Raw genomic sequence first — 23,463 nt, 5'->3', positions numbered from 1 at the left:
AAAATATGAGTTCTTGGTGTTTATTATGCATTGGGGCAAAAATCACACCTCAGAGGAAAGATCTCCAGGGGGCAGAGGAGAGAGGGGGCTCACTTTTGTTGGCAGCTACTGCTACAGGGGCTATGATGAAGAGTAATCCTTGCACTCAGGAGGGCAGAAGGACTGTAGCTGTGTCCAGGTCTCGCACAATGGTGGAGGCTCCCTGAACCCTCCTCCCCATCTTGGTATACAATGCAGGGTCAGGAAATGCCATTTAATATTTAATCTTACCACTGCGTTGCGCTCAACTCTGGATCGTATTTGGTCTATTTTGCCTTCTGTAACTCTAGGAAATATAGATGAATCTGCTCCCTTACAAAACAGAAAAATGTCGCCTAAAAGAGACAAAATACGAAGTTTAAAATGGTTAAAATTTATTTTCTCAAAAAAAAAAAAAAGTTTTTAAACAGGTTAAATATCTTTAAAGACAGTTTCTTCAGACATACATTGTTCTGAGAGAGCTAATTACCATCTTAAAATTCCGAAGTATCACTGGAAGAATAGAAAAGAGCAAAGCATGAAGAAAAGAACACTCTGGTGAGACCCAGCTGAATTCAAAATCAAGACAAAGTTCACAAACCACTAACCCCCTCCCTCCAAAGCAAACCAGATCCAGGATATGACATCTCTACCTGCCACTGATCGGACAATCACACTCATTCGCCTCCTTACAGAATCAAAACTCAAAATCTCTAACAATTCAAACCTGAAAGAGAAAAAAAAAACATTTTGAAGTTAGCCTGTTTTTTCACACAGCTAAGCTTGTTACTAATCCTAGATAATAATTTGTAAGTTCTGCCACGTGGAACAAAGTAAGATGCAGTCAGTTAAGGAAAAATGGGTGAGTCCCCTGGCAACTAGACCAGGAGTTTTGGCTGGGTAATGACTGCATGATGGAGTCCAGTATCCAGTCACTGATAGCAGCCAGTACTAGAGGAAGATGCAAGAAACCCTATAACACCGGGATATGGAACATACTACTCACAGGGAAAGTTTCCTTCTAGTCCCTAATAGCTAGAGGTTGTCCTATGCCTTGAAGTATGAGGGTTTCTATCCCTCAGATGTTTTAGGATTTTTAAGATTTATTATAACTCTGAATATTCTTGTTTTCCTCAAAGGGAAATGACACTCCTACCCCCAATAAATCTCCATCCAACACCAATATTCCCCTTGACCCAATGATTCCCCTCTACCTTCTCCATATCATTCATTTAATGTATTTTATCAGGTCTCTTATTAATTTTTTATAAAGTAAAGAGTCCCAATTTTTTTTTCAATATAAACATATCTTTAACCCAAGTTCTGACCTCTGAAAGGCCCTTCTCCGTAAATATTTTACTCATGAAAAATGCTATAATCATTAGACAGACCATATCATATTGTTTTCACTTGTTTAAATAGAGAATTTACTCAGTTCTATGTTTTTACAGTCTGGAATTAAAAAAAAAAAAACAAAAAAAAAAAACTACGTAAGGCCATAATACTACTTTTGTTGAAGTCAATGGTACAAATCTAGCAGGAAGCTGGATCAGGCTTATGATTGCAAAATGCAATGAAAATTGGAGTAAGTTCCAAGTATTTTTTAGTACTTCCATACTTTACCTGCCAAATTATTACTGTGCCTCCATTTGCTTATGAATTTAGCTATAAATATCAGAGTTCTATGTTACTTAACAGGAATGAAACCAATGGGGTTCTACAGAAATATAGATTAACATTTTCAAAAGCACATAAATCCTATTAACTTTCTGTGGGATTTAAGTGGTTTTGAAAATTTTACTCATAAAAATGTTCTACAGAAGTTACTCTATAGTCCCAGACTATTTAACAAAGTAGAGAACCTTTTCTGTAAATTACTTGAACCACCTAAACGATTTTCCAGCAGGGATATAATTCTCCATTAAAACTAAATAGGATTGTTTAAAAAAAAATATGGAAACAGATGAAGCCATATTAATTTTATATACCAGAGAAACACCATTTTGCCTTGGACTACCTTGTTATACCTTTGCTGTTTTCCCATTTTTCCAACTACATAGTTTCTCAAACTGTCAGAGTAAGTGAAAACAGAAAATGAGAAGTCCTGCAAATTATAACTATCAGTAAAGCATTAGCCTTCTTCAACTAAGTGGTTTATTATTTCTCAAAATTTTTGGTTTACAAATGAATATACTTAGCGAAAGAAAAAATTGCTGTATACACCATTGATAAAATCCATTTTCTCAGTCCCAACCAGTTCACATTTCCACAACCACTCACCTCTCAATATCATTTTTTGGATTTAAAATTTCCATAAAATTGTCCTTCAGCCTTAAATATGTGTAACCAAGCCTGCAAATTTAAATGCAAATTCAGACAAGAAGAGATTACAAGTAATACATTTATAATTACACAGCTTAACATGTTGTAAGTACTTAAGAATCAACTTTATCTTCTGAAATAGAAATATTCTGTTTTGATTTCATTCATAGCTAAGAAAAAGAATCACTAAGGTATGCTAAGAAGATAGTAAACACCACATGTTGATATGATTCTGTTAAGTTGCCTATTAATAATATTTTGCTGCTGAAATATATTTTCAGCTTCAGTGAATTGAATATCCATATTCAAAATTATTTTGGAGACCTAAAAACGATCAAATTACACACGTACCTCTGTATTCCTTCAACTAAAGCAACTTCATCAGGTGATGATGATATATACACACAAGATCTTCCGGACAACTGGGCTTTCTTTAATCCATCTACACTGTCATCCTCTTTCACTTGAACAGTGTGACAAAGACAAAGAGCCCGAAAAAATAGCTCCTCTCTCTCCTAATAAATAAAAAGGAAAGTATTGTCATTATATAGTATTACCTTGAAAAGGGATACGAAAAATGAAAACAAAAACAAATAAAACCCAATCTTCCTTCTAAATTATTCTGTTTTGCAGGAGATTGGAACCACTTATTTGATTTGGGCTTGTACCTACAACCAATTATGAATATTTTTGATACGTAATACAGTCTCACATGGTGGCTAATCCTTTACGAGGGAATTGGATGCTAGCCCTACCCATGACTAATCAAGCTTCCTCCTAGATGATGTCAAAGCCAGGATCAGGTGACGGCTTGAAGATTACCTGGTCCTCATAAAAGCCACCAAGCAGCTCTGGAGAGCAGCAGGAAGTAAGACGACTCCTGTAAGAATCCCTGGATCAAGGGAAATGGCCTATTTCATATGCAACTCTCTGAAAGAAGTATAATCTTAAAAGGAGCAGAATGGAGAGGTGCAGGTTGTAGGAAGGTTCCTGCGTGAGTCCCTGGGACAGGGGAAGGAACAGAGATTACATATGATTCTGCAGGCAGCAGGCTAAAGGTAAGGGGAGTAGAGACAGGCTCGCCCTGACTCTCAGGCAGATGCCCTGTGGAATATAATCACGTAGGGAGTAGACAGGCTCTTGCAGAAGGCTGTGGGTCACAGAGAAAGGACAAGAGTGATATGATAAATTTTCTCTCAGCACCCAGGTCTTACTGTGGGGTGAGTTTCTGATTGTTCTGTTGCAACTCTGACAAGTGTTTACTGCACAATAACAGAGCATGTTTTTAGGGGCCTTAAATCCAAGCTGAGAGCCAGAAAAGCATTGGGTCTGGACCTTTGATGTTGTCAGCTGAGTGTGTGGACTTCCTGTCTTGCATAGCTTGAAACAGCCCCTTTCTGGTTGCTCATATAAGGTATGCTTTGGTAGGCGATTTTGGGAGCTGGGGTGAAACCTTTACAGTCAGTTGCAGGGACTGACTAAGGACAGCCTCTCTTTATGTATTTCAGGCCTCTGAGTGCAGGTTGGGAACCATATCAAAGAGGTAACTGCTAGTTCCTGGGCTGTTGTTTGGGGTTCTGTTTTATCCCAATGAAGGTTGCTTAGTTAAGCCAAAGAAGAATTGCAGCCCGTGCTCTAATCACACTTCGGTGTCTGTCTCTCTTTCCTGCAAAGCAAAAACTGCAACTGTGTAGAGAATAGAGTCACCCAGAAAAAAACTTTTGCACTAGTTTAAATTTATGAAGACTATACAATATGCTTTTAGCACTCATTTTTACCCATTTTATCATAGTTTTTGTCTTATATTATCACTTTAATCAGTCAACTAACTATTATTATAGATGTTTAGCTATTAACTTGGTAAACTTTCATATTTTAGTTTTCAACTAACGATATTTTACAATTCTATTAAGTGGATTCTCTTGGACATTTCTTGTTAACCAAATAAATCCCTTAGACTAAACTACAAGAGGAAAATATTTATGCTGTGATACAACTCCACCAGAAACCCACTTAGTTTACTAAAATCTCTGGGACATTTATAATTTTCTTTTCCACATAAAGATCAGTCCATTTTCAGATTTTTTTTAAAGGGGCATCGTACTTTCCCGCTTCCTCCTGGAGAAGAGTCGATCATATCAATGCCTGTACAATCATGGAGGATTTGCCCATTACAGATGACATGAGGTATATAAACATGCCCTTCAATGCAGCATTCTATGAATTCCATATTGTTCTCAGTTAATGTTCCCGTTTTATCTGTGAAGACATACTCAACCTGCAAAGAAATACATTAATTAAAGAGAACTGGATTTATTATAAGACACTGAGAAAGTCTCTGTTCATAACTCAAGTTGTATAATTTTCAAGCCCTTAGCTACTGGTCCTCACTAAAGAAGAACACAGTAGCTTGCCTTTGGGGTGTCAACTTTTGTCAAAATACAGGCAGCACCTGAAAGGTTCTACAGTACATGGGATAGTTGCAGAACTATGTTTCACCTGACAAAGAAAGTATGTGAGACAGTAGTGAAGCACTTAATCCATTTTTCTCACTTCCATCCTCCTCCTTTCCCAGGTTAAATCCCTTATCTGCAAGAGCTATTTCTGGAAACACATTGCACATGGCTTACACTTGTCAATGACTTTTGATATCTGATGCATAAGCCCAGATTTCGATTATGGTTATACAAGGTAAATCCCGAGTGTCTACAACGTCTACAACAATGTCAACAGAATTACTCAAGCATTACATACTAATGTGCATGTGAGTGAGATACTAGTGAGATCAGAATAGGACCACAGCAATTGTGGAAAAACCAACAAAATGTAGTTATAGTGTTACAGTGTAGGCCTAGCAACTGCACTCTTCACCTGAACATCAGTTTTTATTTCACCTTCCATAGCGCTTCATGGAATTCAAAACCCACAGCAGTAAAAAGAAAATGAAAAGTGACCGGTAGCAGGGACAACTGATATGTCAGACTACTATAACAGCTCAAAGGTGGGGTGTGGTGTTTTTTTGTTTTTTTTTGAGTAACTGACAGCAAGCAGTTCCAAATACATCATTTAAGCTAATGGTGCTTATAATGGGTTAAGCAATACTTCTCTCAATTACTATTGATCATATTGTTTAAAAAACTTAGAAATTATCACACGTTAAAAGAAATAAGTTGGTCCAATAAAATGTATTACCTCACCCACCTTGTCTCTCTAATACCCTGGGACCAACATGGCTACAATAACACTGCATCGACAATGAATGTGTCCACTAAGTTTGGCTGCACAACTTGACAAACCTCAGGCCTGTTCTTCAGAGGCTCTGAGCACCTACAATTCTCACCAACTTCCCACTGACGTGGGTGGTCAGTATCTCTGAAAATTGAGCCTCATGGGTATCAAGTTGGACATCTAAAACTGAAGAACACTTTTAAACTCCAGATTAAATCTTGAACAGCACATTTTGAAATGACAAAAATTAATTAAGCCAAAAATGACCACAATTGGGTTATTTTTCTTTCAGTGTTAGAAACGATTGATAAATTTTTATAATCAATTTACCTGTCCTAATTCCTCATTGAGGTCAGATGTATTCACCAGAGGTCCTTCACCTGTGTCCTCATCAAACATTTCTTCGTCCCAAGTGAGGAAATAAGAACCAAGAAACTTCTGCATTTCCACTGTGACATACATAGATACAGGAATAATGTAGTTGAAAAGAACCATGAATGCAAGGAAGTCTGTAAATGCTCGAAGTATCTGCCAAAGAAACAAAACCAAAACATTGATTTTTCATTAATCAGTGGAAATTAAAAGATTCAGATGGTTATTTATGAGTTTATCTTTCAGATGTCTTTCAAACATTAAGTGGAACCATTTAAAAGAAAAATCTTCTCAGTTACTCTCAACCCTAAGCTTGCATTTCTGCATTTCTCCATCACTGTCATTTTCTCTCCATGCTTCACGATACAGTGAAGTCAGAATCTGGCACATTTTTATACATCTGTTATGATTCCAACTTCACTACTAATCAAGCATGAGGAAGAAAGAGCTTTGAAGGAGAAACCAACTTTGTAATTCTCGTGAGTCCAGGTTTAGAGTACATATTTTCAGTTACATATGAATGTATTACAAAGTTCTAGAGTGTCGAATGAATGACTACCTATGAATGATGAAAAATTAATATTCACAGAATATCATAAAAGAGAAAAACCAAACAGCAAGAAAAGGAGGCAAGGTTTGCCGATTTGTACAGATTACAGGCACTTCCCATATTTCAAATAAAGGGCTTCCCATCTCAATGAAATAGCAAGGTATTCATGTGTATATATTAATACTTTGATGTTTTCTCCATAGATAATAAATGACAGATTTTAAGCAATTTAGAAATAAAGGACTGAATTGTGCAACCTTTACTCCCATTCGTAAACCTAGCAATCCCAGTCACTAAGATCACACAAGTAAGTATTACTTGTGGGAGTAAAGGTTGCAAAATCCAATCTTATTTGTAAGAAAATTTATTTATGTGAAGAAAGGCTGCAAAGTGAGGCCCAAAGTTAAGAGCTCAGAGTTTAATACCGATTTCTCAGTAACTAATACCAGCAACAAGAAAACACACACTTTCAATTTAGGTGGATTTTTGATACTATACAGACTGAATACTAAACACTATTACTATATAGTCTCTTTAAAATTACATTTGAACAAACATCCAGCTTAAAGTGCAGAAAGCCAAAATACAAGCTTTTCCAAACTGCACTGCCAGTAGTCTCAGCAAGGACCAGGAGAAATAATTCATGACTGATAGTCACTCTTCACTAGGATCACTGGAAACACATGTGAATTTAGGGTATTCTGAAACTATTTTGGTATTTCAAGTGTTTTCTTCACAAGATAAATTTTCATTAAAAATATTCTGCGAATTATGGTTGCACAGATCTACTTCTGAAAGAACAATGACAGTTTTGTATTTATCCATCTATAGGAACAGACAAGACAGCCAGTATCCATTTATATAGGACATGGTGGAGCATGATGTAACAGTCCCACCAATAGTGCATTTTTATAGCACGAGGGGCTAACAGGTGTATATTGCCTCATTCACCTTGGGGTCATTAACTTTGTATCTGACCATACCAATTTAAAATGCCAATACTGTTTACTATTTTACTGCTGTTCATTTTAGTATAAAAACCTAGCTAATGTGCTTTATGCAGTATAGTTGGATTAATTCAAAAGGACATGCTCCACGAATCAGGTTGCATTGGAATATGGTATCAAATATTTGAATTTTGTTTTGGTCCCTATGGGGGAATAGAAGGGAGAAGAGAGAGACAGGTGATGATATGGGAAGACCTCTGGGAAGAGATCGGGGTGGGAAGTCATAAAGAAAGGACTCCAGGTTAAGGGTGGGGGCAGAAGAGGGCAGAATACATTTTATTTTAAAATGATCCAGAAAAGATACAGATAACTTACTACAATCACTAGCATTCTCACTTTTATTTTGATTTGCTTTACAAAAATATCCAACAAGTTCACTCAATTTGTTTTAAATTCCATTGAATTTTATAAATTTTCCCGTAGCTATCCAATGGCTCTAGTAATCCCCTAAGTGATTCTCAAAAGTCCTGAAATGGCTTCCCCTCAGACAGTCAAAATTACTTCTAATCAATAGGAGCTCATCCCCAACTTCAGAGATCTATTCATAAGCTACCGTATAAAAATATATCATATCCCACACGTTGCCATCTAATTTTTAATGTTTACTTTAGACAAACATCTACTATTTATTCAATATTTATTTTTTAAAGTAATTAGCTACTATGCCTAGGGGATTTGCTTCCCTTTAACTGATACAGAAATTTTAGCCTCTTTAAACTTTTCTGTTTTACTATTATCTATATACTATTTAACAATCACTACTTAAAAGGTTTTCATCAAACAAGTGTCAACGAAACAGAAAATGTATAAAAACAAAGACTGATGGGTACCTCCATCTGAATTTAGGATAGTAGGAAGTATGTTATCCAAAGACTTAGAATTAAAAAACAAACAGAACGAAAACAACAGATCAGCATAATATGGTCAAGTGTTGTATCTGCACTTACCGCTCAGCATTTTAAAAGTGACCTCCAAAACATTCAGAAATATATTTTATCTAGTGTGTGCTAAATGCACAAAGAACAAGAGGGCAAAGAGTCATTCAAAAAATAACAGATACGAAAAAGTTTTTCCAATCTTCTTAAAGTTATGCTAACCAATTTGACTCCATTGTGATGTCACACATACCATGAAGCATCATTAACTAATAGAGCCAGTCAATATGGGTCTGGTAAGTGACACTTTTTTGGTAATATGGTGCTCTTTTGAAAAAATATTTCATATACTTTTTAAAAAAATAGCTTTTTAAATTTTTTATAGAATAGCTTTTTAAAAATATTTTAAAAATAAAACATTTCTCTAACTCTACATCAATCCATCATACACTTCAACAGCAGGGCTTCCTGTTATCAGTAACGTCATACAATCACATACTCTGGGATTACGGTGAAATGGAACTGTAAATCTCAGGGAGACTAGAATAAAAATGGCAAGTTTACACTTTCCTAGTTGCTATATGATCCTCCATGCTCTTCTGTTTAGAACACTATAATTTTTATATGTGTCACTCTTGAACACCTTGAGAGAAAATTATGTTACACAAACACACAGTAATTTTCCGTACCAGGTTTCTTTTCCTTTCTGACTCTGTTTTCTGATTATACCATGGTTCATCACGCAATGGATCACTCTGCCAGACATACTTCAGGGTAGTATTTATTAGTGCTTTACTGATTAGAATACAGAGGTATACAATAAGGAATACATTCATTGATCTAAAACAAACAAAAGAAAACAACTCTTCCATTAGTATATAAAAATGTACAGAGTTTATGAAAACTTTATACTGAAGCTCCTTAAGTCTAATTAATATTCATTAACAAATCTAATAATGTTATGATGTTAAATAAGTTCTGTACAGTATTTCTCCAGTGGAGAATAATATTACTAAGACCTGGTCTAAACTTAAAAGTTTACCAACATAACTTGATCACAAATTTTATACACATTTTACCATCACCACTATGCTGGTAAACCCACTATGTAGATGCAATTACATTGGCATAACTATCCTTATACCAAGACAGCTTAAGCCAGTTCCCTGAACCAGCACAAACTATGCTGGTATAAACACTTTTATACAGATATAACTGCATCCACACTCAAGATTTTGCTGGTATAACTATACCAATATAATGGCAAAAACGTCCTAGTTCAGATAAGGCCTAACTTTCTTCTCAAAGCATAAGAAAACAAAAATGTTGTTATTAACATCAGTGATGGGCATGAACTGAACGTTCTGACCTGTACACCTTTAACAACAAGAAGAGCTCCTTCACCACTTCCCAGCAGTTGTGAAAGGAAAAAGGAGGTACACAGGCTGATTACCGTAGCTTGCCTTAAGCAATGGCATCCTATCTGCCACTCAGACACCAGGGTAAGCTATGAGACTATATAAGAATCCCCGATATCTGTGGTAACAGACAACCAATATCAGCCCAAGTAGCTGCTACTCCCCTTACAGATGACAGTGTGTTCAGAAAACAACAGGCTTCCTTTTCAATAGCATTCATTTTGCTTGTGTAGACCACCATTCATTTTAGTTAAAACACAGAAACCCTGCCAGAAACAGCCTGGTAGTACACAGTGTTTCTGCAGTTTGGTTCCATTTTATTGTATTTTAGTATGCTGTTCCAGACTGAAGTGCCTCAAAGGAGTTTTGTCTATTGAACTCAACATGTAATTGCTAAAAATTGGGAATTGTAAGGATACTGGAACATGGCACAATCTGCTGATTCTGTCAGTGGATCTACACTAAGCAGGAAGAGTTACTATACTCTGGAATGGTAAAGAACAGCTGATTTCGAAAAGGTAACTAGAATTAATAAGTGTTTGTTGTTGTTTTTAAAATATAGTCATCTGTTCAATAAGAGGAACAAAAATCTAAAGGGCACCCATGGTGACACACAGAAAGATGCAATTTTTACTAAGTCTCTTTCTTCCACTTATATTCTAGTCAATGTAACGTACAGTTTTAGCGTAAACAAAAATGTGTCTGAATATTATTTTTTTAAATCCAAACGTACTCTTTTCACCCCAAAATAAATACTTAAAAAGGATAATAAAAGCTTTACTTTTCAACAGCAGATCGTTTCTGTGATTTTGACTGGTAATTTAATGCCATCTTCGTTTCCATGCCAGTGTATATAGCAACACCTGAAACAAGAAAAACTATTTTAGTAAAGATTGTGTAAAGATTTAGTAAAGATTATAATAAAGATTATTATAGTAAAGATTGAAGATTGTGAATGCAAGTGTTAATGAACAGCACAAGATCAAGGAGGATATATGATCCTGACAGCAACAAAAAAAAAAAAATAAAAATCTCTGATTGCCCTGGTATTTACATACCCTACCATTACATCCTGCCTTGGCCATATGAAGAAAAAAAATACTGGTTCAGATGATATTCAGAAATTAAAAACAGTTGTAACACCATGGTTAGTCCAAGCAAATTTTAAGAAACAGAGGTTGTTTACTTTGTATAGTAACTGGAGCGTCTTTGAGATGTGTGGCCCTATCTGTATGCCACTGTGGGGATGCATGCACTTCACGCGCCTGAGACAGAATTTCATTTTTTTGCCAGTAGTCTCCATTGGTCCCCACCTGTGGTCCAGATCAAGAGCATAAGTGGCAGTGCAGACTGACTACCTCTCCTGTTCCTTCTCTACCACGAATCATGTGAGAATCCAAGTAGAGGGCAAGATGAACAGATAGGGGAATACAGCTAGAGACCACACATCTCAAAGAACTCCAGTTACTATACAAGATAAGCAGCCCCTCTTTCTTCAAGTAATGGTCCTTATGTGTATTCCACTGCACACTGCTGAAGAAGGAGGCGGATGCGAGGACCTACGCAGTATAAATAACTGAAGGATTGCAGATCCAAATGAACCATTGGCTGCAGAGGCTTGGATTAAAGCATAATGTCCTGTGGAGGTATGTATAGAACTCCATCTTGTGCTTTGTAGATGTCAGTCAGTGGCAGATGAAGCGATGCTTGATGGGACCTCACATTTTGCAGGCGAGGGTAACAACTAATTGATAACAGAGCAGGATACAGCCTGAAATCCACTCGGAAAGCCTCCGAGAAGATATCACTTGTCCCTTCATCCATTCTCCCAGTGAAACAAACAAACAACGTAGGTGATTGCCTAAAAGACTGTTCTTTGTTGGTGGAGTGCCAGTGCCTGGCATATATCCAGAGAATAAAGTCTCCTCTCCTCATTAGCAGCATGTAGCTTCAGAAAAAACAAACAAAGAGGTAGATGTATAGTCTGTTTTAGGCAAAAGCCCAAGAGGACTTTGGGGGTGAATTTTGGGTGTAGCCTCAGTGTAACTATTGCTATGGAAAATTGCATAAGGTGGATAAGCCATAATGTCACCTAGTTCACCAACCCTTCTTGCTGATGGGATGGCCACTAACATGGTGACCTTCACAAAGAGTTTTAAATAGGCTATTTTAAGAAAATGACATTACGTCATGCTGGGGAAAAAAAAATCTCCCAGAACAGCTTCAGTCAGACTTGGCAACCATATCCACAATCTCAATCTACAGATAGTTGTTGAAGGTCTAAAATGGATCTCCACCCTCCTTTTCTTGGATATGAGGAAATATTTGGATAAAATCCTCCCCCCCTGCTCCCCAATCTTGAGGTGGTACCAGCTCTACAGCTCCCTGCTGAAGTTGGAAGTCTACCTCCTGAATGAGTATCTTCTTATAAAAGTGGCCCCTAAAAAGGAATAGGGAAGAGGGTTTTCAAGGGGGAGGGTAGAGGAACTCTTTGTGCATCTGAACTTGACAGTGTTAAGAACCCATTTGTCTGTTATCTACTAGGCATGGAAAAATTTCGCTATTCAGCCACCAAAACGGATTTCTGGGTCAGAAGGAAATGGCATCTCAGTTGGTTAGCAGCTCTTGAAGGTCTCATCAAAGTACCTCTTGACATGAAGTTGTCGCTGAAAGGAGGATGAGTGTTGTGTTTACTTTTCTGGATCCTCTATTCCTTATGTGGTGGTTTGTATCCCCTTTGGTGGTAGAAGGATTGTGATACTGGACTTGGTTCATAAGGCTGTCTATGACACTTCCTCTTCAGTGCTAGCGTATATAAAGTCAGGGAGCATACTGTTGCCCTGGAGTGCTCCAGTGAGTGTAAAACTCATCTGTCTTTTCACAAAATAAATTATTCCCATTGAATGGCAAATCCTCTACAGCTGATTGAACCTCCCTGAGAAATCTCAAGAAGTGCTGCAAGGATTTCCAACACAACAGCAGGTGCTATTAACCTTGAGGCCATGTCAGCTGTATCAACCGCAGCCTGTAGAGATGTTCTAGCCACCAATCTACCCTCCTCAATAAGGACCTCAAATTATGCCCTATTCTCTGGAAGGAACTCATCTCTGAATTCAGAAATTTTTGAATAGTTGACAAATTGTATTTCGATAGCAAGGTCTGGTAGTTGGCTATTCGGAATCACGTGCTGGTGGACGTAAATATTTCTTCCAAAGAGGTCTAAACTTTTGGTTTCTTTACCTCGGGGGGACAGACCTTGGGTGCTGTTACCTACTTGTTCAGTGGCTGCCTGAACCACCAAAGGATTCCGGGCAGGATGAGTAAATAAAAATGCTGTTACCCTGTCTGGGACAAAGTATCTCTTTTCTCCCCTCTGAGGAGTAAGGTGCACTTGATGCTGGAGCATGCCACACAAGCTTGTCAAGCTTAGGGATGGCACTGTTAATGGCAAATGCCATTCTGCTAGGTCCTACAGACTGTAAACTATCCAGGAGTCTGTAAGGTATCCCCTGAATTTGCTCCAGAAGAATCTGGAGCTCATCCACAACTCCAACAGATCTTGAAACCGTTTTTGGTCATCTGGTGCAGACGAATTGACACTACTAGCAAAAATCTTCCAGACTCAGGCACATTGAGCGTATATGTATCGACAGCGAAACGCACACAGGGACCAGCACTAGAAACAGCAACATTCACATTCCATTTCTAATTAACATTTTTTCATCTTGAATCTACACCATGTTCCTCACAATTCTTGCATTGGAGTGCCTTTTGACATGTTACCCAATGCAACTGTACAAAGTATTTTTGAATAGTCCATATTGTAATTCTAGATTTGTCCAGCTTCAATTTTAGAAACTAAATGATAGGTTATAAGAAGTATTCTAAACAAGCCTAAACTACATGATGTATCCAAGAATAAAAGAAATCCACACATTTTGCTCTCTTCAGCAGAACCTACTCATTCATTTAAAAAATATTATAGTTTTGCACAGCCCCATTAATAACAGCTTCAGAGACTAAAAAAAAAAAGATTAAATACAGCAATTATAATCAGCTATAAACAAAAAAATATATTCAAGGTACACATTAAATCAGATCTAATGTATCCTGGGTCATAACTCACTACTAAAAATAAGACACTCTGGCATGTGTACTGTTCTGGGATAATTCCATATGTTGGGTGTGTTATTAACAAGGTCAACAGCAACTGCTCAAGGAGTGGCAATATCTCAGCTTGATACACATCTTCACTGAGTTTATAAAATAGCCCTATGAAATTGAAAATAATAATAAAAAGACATTAATTATACCTATTACATTGTTCTTTATTCCAAGTAAATAGGGGAAATTTGACAACATCTCTCCTCTAATCATTTCCTGCTGGTTTTTTCTGGAGAGAGAAAGTTGCAAAATTTGAATTTTCCAGATTCCTTGCCATTCACAGTCTTCCCTCTTGGAAAGAGTAGGTGGTGCATCATGGGAGATGTGGTCTGGCCAGGGCGCCCGACCCATAGAGGAGAATGGGGACATGAAGCAACTGAACTACAACTTCCATGATTCATCGTGGCATTTCCAAATAAAAATATTTCAGTTTTTCGGTGATTGGTTTGTAAACATAAAACTGAAATTTTCTGCAGAAAGCAGACACTTTATGGAGGGGAAAAAATGTTGAGATGAAAATCCAACTCTGTTGAAGAACACTTTTAAGAGAACATGTTGGACAGCCCTTCGTATATTAGGTTGGGGTAACAATTAATCTGCCCTAATGATTCAGCAACAGAGACTCAACGTTTTCCAGTGGCTCATTAACTTCTAACACAATTGGGCTTTTGAGCACACACTGCTAGCCTGTCACATCCACATTGCACCAACAATTTTGTGGATTAAAGCCACATATTTACGTGCAGAATTTAGGAAACGTTTCCTTCCAAGGTCTCTTGCCGATAGCTAGTATTAGAGATTACTACATACTAAATCAATTGCTATTTCAAGAAAAAAAGGGTGTCATTGCTATTGTATGTCAGTTGTGATTATCTCAGTTCTCTTAATAATGACAAAAGTGCACTCCGTGGTGCAGATGTAGTTCAGGCAATGCAAGGGATGATTTATGCTCGGGTGATTGTAATTATAGATTTTTAATTGATTTAACGTTTACATTTTAATTGAGAATGCATTTTCATCATTTGTTAATTCAAATATTTACCAAAGATTCTCTCTGTGTTCTTTAAAGTAGCTCCTCTAAGAAGCAGATTTTCAGATCCTAATGGCCTACAAAAGATAAAGGATTATCAAAAATATATTAAGTGTTCAGAAATAGAAAACAGATTGTTATGAAAGCCACATGAAACATAACAGACAGTATTAGCTACAGAAAATGAAGTATTGATCATTTTGTTTAGTGAAAGTCCACAATTAACAAGCAACCAACATTTGCGGTTTGCATTTGGGATTTTTTATTAAAGTATTATGGTCAAGATTTTTAGATATATGACTACCTAAAGTTAAGCTCTTAAATTCATACTTAGACACCTGTAACCTGATTTACAGAAACACTGAGAATCCGGCAGCTACCACTGACTTCAGATTGAATTTGGACCATAAACCTCAATATACAAAGATAACTGAAAAATGCAGTACGGAGTTTGTTCCAACAGCACTGTCCAAGATATACATGGCATATCGTAACCAACTTATCTTGCTTTACTTCTCACCCCTGAAAATTGTACAGTCTATTTTTGTTTACTGATTAGGATGGGAAGCTCATTAGAATGGGAAAGATTGCTGCTTTCAAGCTCTCTTTCTCCCTCCCGTTTCAAATTAGCTGCAAAGAAATTTGATGGAGCAAAAGTTTTAGACTCAGATTGCTATAAACTAATGTTTAAGTTCATCCAAACGTTTGAGAATTTATACAGTACTTCAAATATATCTTGTGAAAAGCAAGTATTTGTATATGGCATGCTGGAAATATGTGTGCTAAATATAAGCAAGGAATTGAAAACTATATTGTAATCTTGTTGAATTTAAAGATCTATTTTGCTTGGTCCTTCACGGAAAGGAAGTTTGGATATCCAAAAAGTGGTGTTTTTAATTTGAGTCAGCACTGAACTAGAAGAGTGCTCTAGCACTCTGCTAAAAGGTGCTGGGTTTTAGAAAAGATGTAAAGCCTGGACCTGACCACTTGTAGACATTTCATGACATTGTTTGTAAGGTATCGGCTGTTAATGCTGGTGTCTGGACCAAATGCCAATTTGTATAAGGGAAGGTTATTCCCAGTAATCTTGTTTATCATCTCCTTCTTTTCTCCTATCCTTCCTAGCAAAAAGTCTTATGGACAGCATTCAGACTCTACCAAATCAGGAAGCAGGAGGAAAATGTCTGTCAATCATAGTCAGTACATAAGGCCAAATCCATCCCTCAATAGCTGAGGGGAGGTGGGAGGAATGTAGAATGGGAGAAGACTATAACAAATAGGATTACTAATGTCATATGTCCCTCTTCTCCCATTCCAATGGGCAAATGCCCTTAGAGATAGTGGATATAGTATATGGTATCATCCCAAAGGAGGGTTTACATGTAGTGAAGCTTGGAAAACCAACTAGCCAAACTAAGTGTCAGTGGCAAAAGACAACCAGCTGGTAGTGACAGTTGAAAGTATACAGCTATGAACAGATGGTCTCCTTGCAAATAGAAGAGGCAGATATCTCAACTCTCCATGCACCAGATTTTGCCATACCATGCGACACTTACGATGTAAGGACAAGCTTTTCATAGTTTGGCTACAGTATTTTTACTGGTGGCCTTGCTTTTATTGCAACTCTCAAAGCAAAGAGAATAGTTGCTTAGAGTTTGAGTTTTAGCTATGAACTCTATTGAAGAGAGAAATATTACTGAATCAGGACCTTCTTGAAGCCTGCTGGTAAAATGCTGAGGACACACTGAAAGAAGCATCATTATACATCCTCCCCTTTCTCCAACATCCAGTGAATGAAGATGCACTAACCTAAGAGAACGTTGTCAAGGCTGATTATTTTCAACATCAGCTCACAAAGGCCACTCAGCAATTTCCTCCGAGAAATCTACAATTAATAGCTCTGCTCAATCTCCAGGCCATCCCTCAAGGCTAGGTGTTCTGAGTTGGGGAAGCTGGCTGATCTCAGATAGCAGTTCTGGCCTATTAAGTAGCAGCTATGTAGAAGTATACAGTGATGCTCCGGAGGTCAGAAAACCAAAGATGATGGGGCCACCAAGAAGCCAGCAGGATCATTTATATCTAGCCTAATTTCTCTTGCAGCTTTACAGAACACTATTAGGCCAGGGAAACAATATCCCAGTTCCTTATTTCAATCTCAGGCCAGTGTATCTTCCCCATCATTTGGGGACAGAAGTATTTTCCAAAATGCGGTTAGTGTGGCTGTCTTGCTGGAGTCAAGCCAATTGACTGTTCTGGACTCAGCTGCTGGCAAACCTCCTGGAAGACTTGAGGTGCAAGCTCCACTTTCCCAATGTCTTGGACAGGAGCTCCCCTGGCCTAAGAGAGAGACTGTTCTGAGGGAGGTAGGGAAAGGCTATGTCCAAACACAGATGGGACAAGCGGGGAAGGAAAGGAACATGGAGCTATGTGTTCCTATTTACTGTAGTTTGGTTGTTATTTGCATTATGTAGTCCCTAGGCCCCACTGTGCTAAGCACTGTATACAGAAACCAAGAGGCAGTCCTTGCCCCAAAGGATTTTATATCTAAATAGACAAAAAAGGATAGGGGAATAGCAATAACATGCAAGCAGAGTGAACTGAGTTTTCATTTGCAAACATCAAGCTAGTTCCATGATTTGGCTTTATTGTGGCGGGGAGGGGGCAGGTGAGGTGTCCTGGTGGGAAAGGATTAGCTAAATGTAAAGGACAGGGGATATCGAAGGAAGGAACAGAGACAAGAAAAAAATGGAAGGCAGGTAGAGTTAAACTGAGGTGAAGAGATTATGTGTAAAGGGATTGAAGCAAATAACCAGTCAGCTCAGGGGAGAGAATGACCCGCCTAAGAACTGTAGAAAGTAGCCAACAGTGCCTTCAGGAGCTACCTGAGTTTGCTCGAGGGTGACTGTTTGGTTGGCTCCACCCAGGAGTTTTTCCTCTTCCTCAACCCCACATGGTTCAGGAGAGGTGTGGAGGCAGGGTGTGCTCCAGGTCACAAATGATAACCCAAAGCTCCAGCATGTTGGTATTGAGACTACAGGGAAAGAATCATTTCCTAGACTCAAAAGAAGTCTGAGTTCAAGAGGCAAGTATCATGGCAAGAATGGGGGTGGTGCAGTACATACCTCAGACCCATTGTATGCAGAGAGGAGGAAGTACCACATAGGACAGATTCCTTGACAGACAGAATGAGGGGGAAAAGGCCAATGCCACTAAAGGAGTGGGAACCTCTGAAGATGGAAATGAGCCCAGAGTGGTGGGGAAGGCCAGGGTCTGCCTTGGAATCCATGCTATGTTTGAAGGGATTATCCTCCAAAGCAACCAGAAGGTAAAATGGGGTCATAAGTGAAGGACAGGCCCTGGTCTTACAGCACTGTATGTACTGAAACACCTTTGTAAAAATGGCATTGTAGGGTTCTATAATTCACTGTCTCACTGATTTGCATTTCAAATCTGCTCAAGTTGCAATGGTTTGCTCTGCTGCCTGAATTAGGCTTCTCAGATATACCTGTGCAATCCTGTTTTCAGATTTTATCAGTTAGACCTGTGGAAGCACTTACAGCTAATGAGGTACACAGGTATCCTGAGGGAGCCAGAATACCTTGACAAACTAAGCAAGGAGGGCCAGGAAGATCTGGAATCCAGAAAAGCTGGACGTGCACAAGTCCATGGGGCCGGACGAGTTACATCCGAGAGTGCTGAAGGAATTGGCGGCTGTGATTGCAGAGCCCTTGGCCATTATCTTTGAAAACTCGTGGCGAACGGGGGAAGTCCCGGATGACTGGAAAAAGGCTAATGTAGTGCCAATCTTTAAAAAAGGGAAGAAGGAGGATCCTGGGAACTACAGGCCAGTCAGCCTCACCTCAGTCCCTGGAAAAATCATGGAGCAGGTCCTCAAAGAATCAATCCTGAAGCACTTACATGAGAGGAAAGTGATCAGGAACAGTCAGCATGGATTCACCAAGGGAAGGTCATGCCTGACTAATCTAATCACCTTTTATGATGAGATTACTGGTTCTGTGGATGAAGGGAAAGCAGTGGATGTATTGTTTCTTGACTTTAGCAAAGCTTTTGACACGGTCTCCCACAGTATTCTTGTCAGCAAGTTAAGGAAGTATGGGCTAGATGAATGCACTATAAGGTGGGTAGAAAGCTGGCTAGATTGTCGGGCTCAACGGGTAGTGATCAATGGCTCCATGTCTAGTTGGCAGCCGGTGTCAAGTGGAGTGCCCCAGGGGTCGGTCCTGGGGCCGGTTTTGTTCAATATCTTCATAAATGATCTGGAGGATGGTGTGGATTGCACTCTCAGCAAATTTGCAGATGATACTAAACTGGGAGGAGTGGTAGATACGCTGGAGGGGAGGGATAGGATACAGAAGGACCTAGACAAATTGGAGGATTGGGCCAAAAGAAATCTGATGAGGTTCAATAAGGATAAGTGCAGGGTCCTGCACTTAGGATGGAAGAATCCAATGCACCGCTACAGACTAGGGACCGAATGGCTAGGCAGCAGTTCTGCGGAAAAGGACCTAGGGGTGACAGTGGACGAGAAGCTGGATATGAGTCAACAGTGTGCCCTTGTTGCCAAGAAGGCCAATGGCATTTTGGGATGTATAAGTAGGGGCATAGCGAGCAGATCGAGGGACGTGAGCGTTCCCCTCTATTCGACACTGGTGAGGCCTCATCTGGAGTACTGTGTCCAGTTTTGGGCCCCACACTACAAGAAGGATGTGGATAAATTGGAGAGAGTCCAGCGAAGGGCAACAAAAATGATTAGGGGTCTAGAGCACATGACTTATGAAGAGAGGCTGAGGGAGCTGGGATTGTTTAGTCTGCAGAAGAGAAGAATGAGGGGGGATTTGATAGCTGCTTTCAACTACCTGAAAGGGGGTTCCAAAGAGGATGGCTCTAGACTGTTCTCAATGGTAGCAGATGACAGAACGAGGAGTAATGGTCTCAAGTTGCAATGGGGGAGGTTTAGATTGGATATTAGGAAAAACTTTTTCACTAAGAGGGTGGTGAAACACTGGAATGCGTTACCTAGGGAGGTGGTAGAATCTCCTTCCTTAGAGGTTTTTAAGGTCAGGCTTGACAAAGCCCTGGCTGGGATGATTTAACTGGGAATTGGTCCTGCTTCAAGCAGGGGGTTGGACTAGATGACCTTCTGGGGTCCCTTCCAACCCTGATATTCTATGATTCTATGATTCTATGAATAGCAGAAATTCCCCATATCCACTGGGCTCACTGACACAGAGAACTGACAACCTGCAGTCACTTACAGAGGTTAAGCAAAAGGCTTAACAGGAGCCACTCTGAGAAAGAGCTCTGGCTGGCTCCTTGGTTGCTGGGCTTCTGCAAGTAGCCACAAAAGGAAAAGCTTTTGTTCTCTTTGGGTTGAGATCTGGACAGAAGCACATACAGGAGGGGGAATCTTCTTTCCCTCTGTAGATGAGGTCCTTGACAGTGCAGACAGGAGGAATGGTGCCTCCTTGTGCTGCTTTGTTCATCTTTGCTTCTCCTCTATAGCTTTGATTCTGTGGTTCTTCATTCTCTTTTCTTGAACAAGAATTATAACAAATAAGAAAGCATACAGAAAAAGAGACAATTGCTCTTCCGTGCTTCCAAAATGCAGGAGACAACAAATTGAGAGGAAGTGGGCAAATTGGAGCTTATATTCCACCGATAAATTGATCGGTGGAAAATGAATGCTGTGTATATGGGCTCTTGCCAGACAGAACAGGAGAAGATGTACTGCCAATATGTTTTGTTTCTCCAAGTTTCTCCAATAGTTTCAATTGAAAATTTCTTCACTTCCTGTTCCAAAGTGTTGAGTGGTATTGCTGTGCACAATTATATGATGCCACGTTTCACACCAGTGGCAAGTTAAGTCTCTCTCTCTCTTTGAAATTTTTCATTCTATATTTTACCAAGTCTTGTAATTTTAAGAAACACTAGATTTGTGACTGCTCAGTGTTGTCTGCAATGTTAGACCCCTATCCTGAAAAGCAATCTGTCTGCCTATGTGGACTCTTGTGGACTCTGACAGCACTCTGTCTATGAGGCAGGATCACAGCCCTCAGTTGTGCACCCTGCATATTGTTTGCAATGTACTGAAATATGAAGGATAAGAGCCTATGACTCCTATTCTCCCTGGTTCCTCAGAATACTGAGTCATATTCAAGGTTAAGGTCCTGATCTTCAAGGTGCTCAATGGCCTAGGCCCAGTATATCTAAAACCTCCTTAGATTAGGACCATGGTTGACAACTCCATTCCTCAGGCAGAATGGAACTTTCTACCGTATGGGTGAAGCTTGTCTGTGCAGGAGACGGACTGAGGAATTAACTCAGTACCATCACCTTCTATTCCATGAGCAAGCTGCACTTCTTTGACTTGCTTTCTCTAACAAATAAAGCAATACGTATATTTAAAACAAACAACACCCCACCCCCCCCGCAAACCCCTATCAAAACAAAAAACACTACGCTGCACACACAATTCTTCCCCTGCAGAGAAGACGAGAAAGAATGAACTACATATGACAGACGTTACTGGAAAGTGCTGAAATCCTACAGTGAGAAGGGCAGTGTAAGAACCTATGTAGAACGATACAAGTAGAACAGAATGAAGCTATTTGAGTAAGCAATACCTGAAATATCTATATTCTGTGCATGCAAAGCAATTTGGGATTGTAAACAACACTATATAAATGCACTAAATCAATTATTAACCTTACATTCAGACATCTATGATACAGACAATCACAAAGTACCATCAAAACAGATCACAAACCTAATATTAAAAACAAAATGTAATATAAAAAAGATGATTGAATACATGAAGCATAAAATATTCGCTATACACAAAATTGAATTTTGTAAACTTTTAAAATAAAAATTTCTACTGTAAAACCAAGACAACATACTTCTCCCTCAGGATCACTACATATTCAGGGACAAAAGAAACCTATGTATTGTATGTTAAAAACCCTCTCTCTGATTTACCTTGCAATAGGTTCATTCCTATCCTGGTAAACATTTATTCGACCAACAAATCTGTAAGAGGAAAAGTACTTTAGTATCAATCCCAGATATTAAGTTATTTTATATAGAACATACGCAAACACAACTTGAGAAATATTTATAACACATTTTAAAAATCTGTATTATGATGATCTGAAATTTTATATAAGCATCTCACTTGTAAAAAAACTTGCAAAAATACATTAAGATGAAGATTATTTTTAAAATTCTCTATGAAGGCTCTATATGCTATAAAAGTTCATTAAATGTTATATGGACAACATATAATAAAAATAATAGAGAAGGAAGCCTGAAAATTTGGATTATTTGAAACATATTAAACTTTTTATAAACTTCACTTTTATAAGCCAGCATTTGAAGACATCAGTTATAACAGTGAGTCAATACAAATTGTGTGTGTAACAAAGGCGAATGTGGTTCTAAGGTTACTTGCAGACCTTCTAATTAGAGCACATTTATTCATTCATTTTCAATTCCTGAAAGATACAGCTACCTACCAAAACTATAGTTCTTCGAGAAGTGATGCAGCTGTGTATTTCATTTAGATGTGTGCATGCCCAGCACACCAGAGCTGAACAATTTTGCCTAGCAGTACCTGTAGCAATCGGCGCTTGTGCCTCATGGCCTTAGCCCCTTCCCCGGCTATAATGAGGTGGCACTGCCTCTGCCCCTGCTCAGTTCCTTCTTACTAACCGTGGCCAGAGTCAGAACTGTGTGTAGTTCTTAACCTCACAATTCCTTGGTTTTTGACTTAATTGTTCTAGCTGCATATAGTTAGTTAGTACCCTTAATATTAATGTTAGTTAGCTTAGACACCTTTTCCTAAAGCAGCATCTTCTCAAGCAGGCCAGGAAGTCTGTCTCAGCACCAAGACCTATAGAGGATTGGAAGTCGCCCTCAACCTCGGTGAGTGGTACTGACTTACACTCTGGAACTGGCCCCTCTCCAAAGAGGTGAAGAAAACACTCCGCATTGAGGTGTGCCAAAGAAAAGGTGTCAAGACCAATCAAGATCGTTCCAGACCTTGTGGAGACTCTTCTTCCTCTTCCAGGAAGAGTATGGCTATTGCCACCCCAGCACGCGGGAAGAAGCAGGTCCTTCCAACTGCTCCCCAGTCCTGTGCAGGGGTGTGGGAGACCCCATACCACTGACTCCAGTTCCAGTCCTGGGGCACCTGTTGAGTCTGGTATTGACGGCGATGCCGGCACTGGTTGTTTCCACACTAGCGGCATATCAGAAGGTGGCAGACCTCCTTTGCCTTTCCATCCCAAGCTCACCATTGGTCCAGGACTTCACCAGGGTTATGGCATCCTCAGCCTGGGCAGCTGAACCTTCAGGTGTACGGGCACCGCAGACTGTGGAAGTGAGGCCATTGCTGGGCTCAGCACAAGGGATCTCCTTGACACTGGGAAACTCCTTTGTGGTGCCAATGTTACTGTGG

At 39.1% G+C, this 23,463-nt stretch overlaps 1 protein-coding gene across 5 annotated transcripts in view; it reads right to left on the bottom strand.

The window, feature by feature from the left end:
• Positions 1–23,463, bottom strand: part of ATP11A (ATPase phospholipid transporting 11A) — a 216,570-nt gene that overhangs the window by 48,774 nt on the left and 144,333 nt on the right. For all 5 annotated transcript variants that reach the window (XM_074963852.1, XM_074963858.1, XM_074963867.1 and 2 more), the window contains 10 exons: positions 21,984–22,034; positions 14,997–15,061; positions 10,572–10,653; positions 9,062–9,212; positions 5,899–6,096; positions 4,445–4,618; positions 2,692–2,855; positions 2,299–2,370; positions 672–745; positions 271–374 (listed from right to left, as the gene is read on the bottom strand). In XM_074963852.1, the coding sequence (XP_074819953.1) occupies positions 271–374; positions 672–745; positions 2,299–2,370; positions 2,692–2,855; positions 4,445–4,618; positions 5,899–6,096; positions 9,062–9,212; positions 10,572–10,653; positions 14,997–15,061; positions 21,984–22,034 (1,135 nt within the window). The remainder of the gene's footprint in view (positions 1–270; positions 375–671; positions 746–2,298; positions 2,371–2,691; positions 2,856–4,444; positions 4,619–5,898; positions 6,097–9,061; positions 9,213–10,571; positions 10,654–14,996; positions 15,062–21,983; positions 22,035–23,463) is intronic.

The sequence above is a fragment of the Natator depressus genome, chromosome 1 (assembly GCF_965152275.1).
Source record: "Natator depressus isolate rNatDep1 chromosome 1, rNatDep2.hap1, whole genome shotgun sequence".
NCBI classification, from domain to species: domain Eukaryota; kingdom Metazoa; phylum Chordata; order Testudines; family Cheloniidae; genus Natator; species Natator depressus.
The sequence above is the reverse complement of the archived record's forward strand: the minus strand, read 5'-3'. Positions and strand labels throughout refer to the sequence as shown.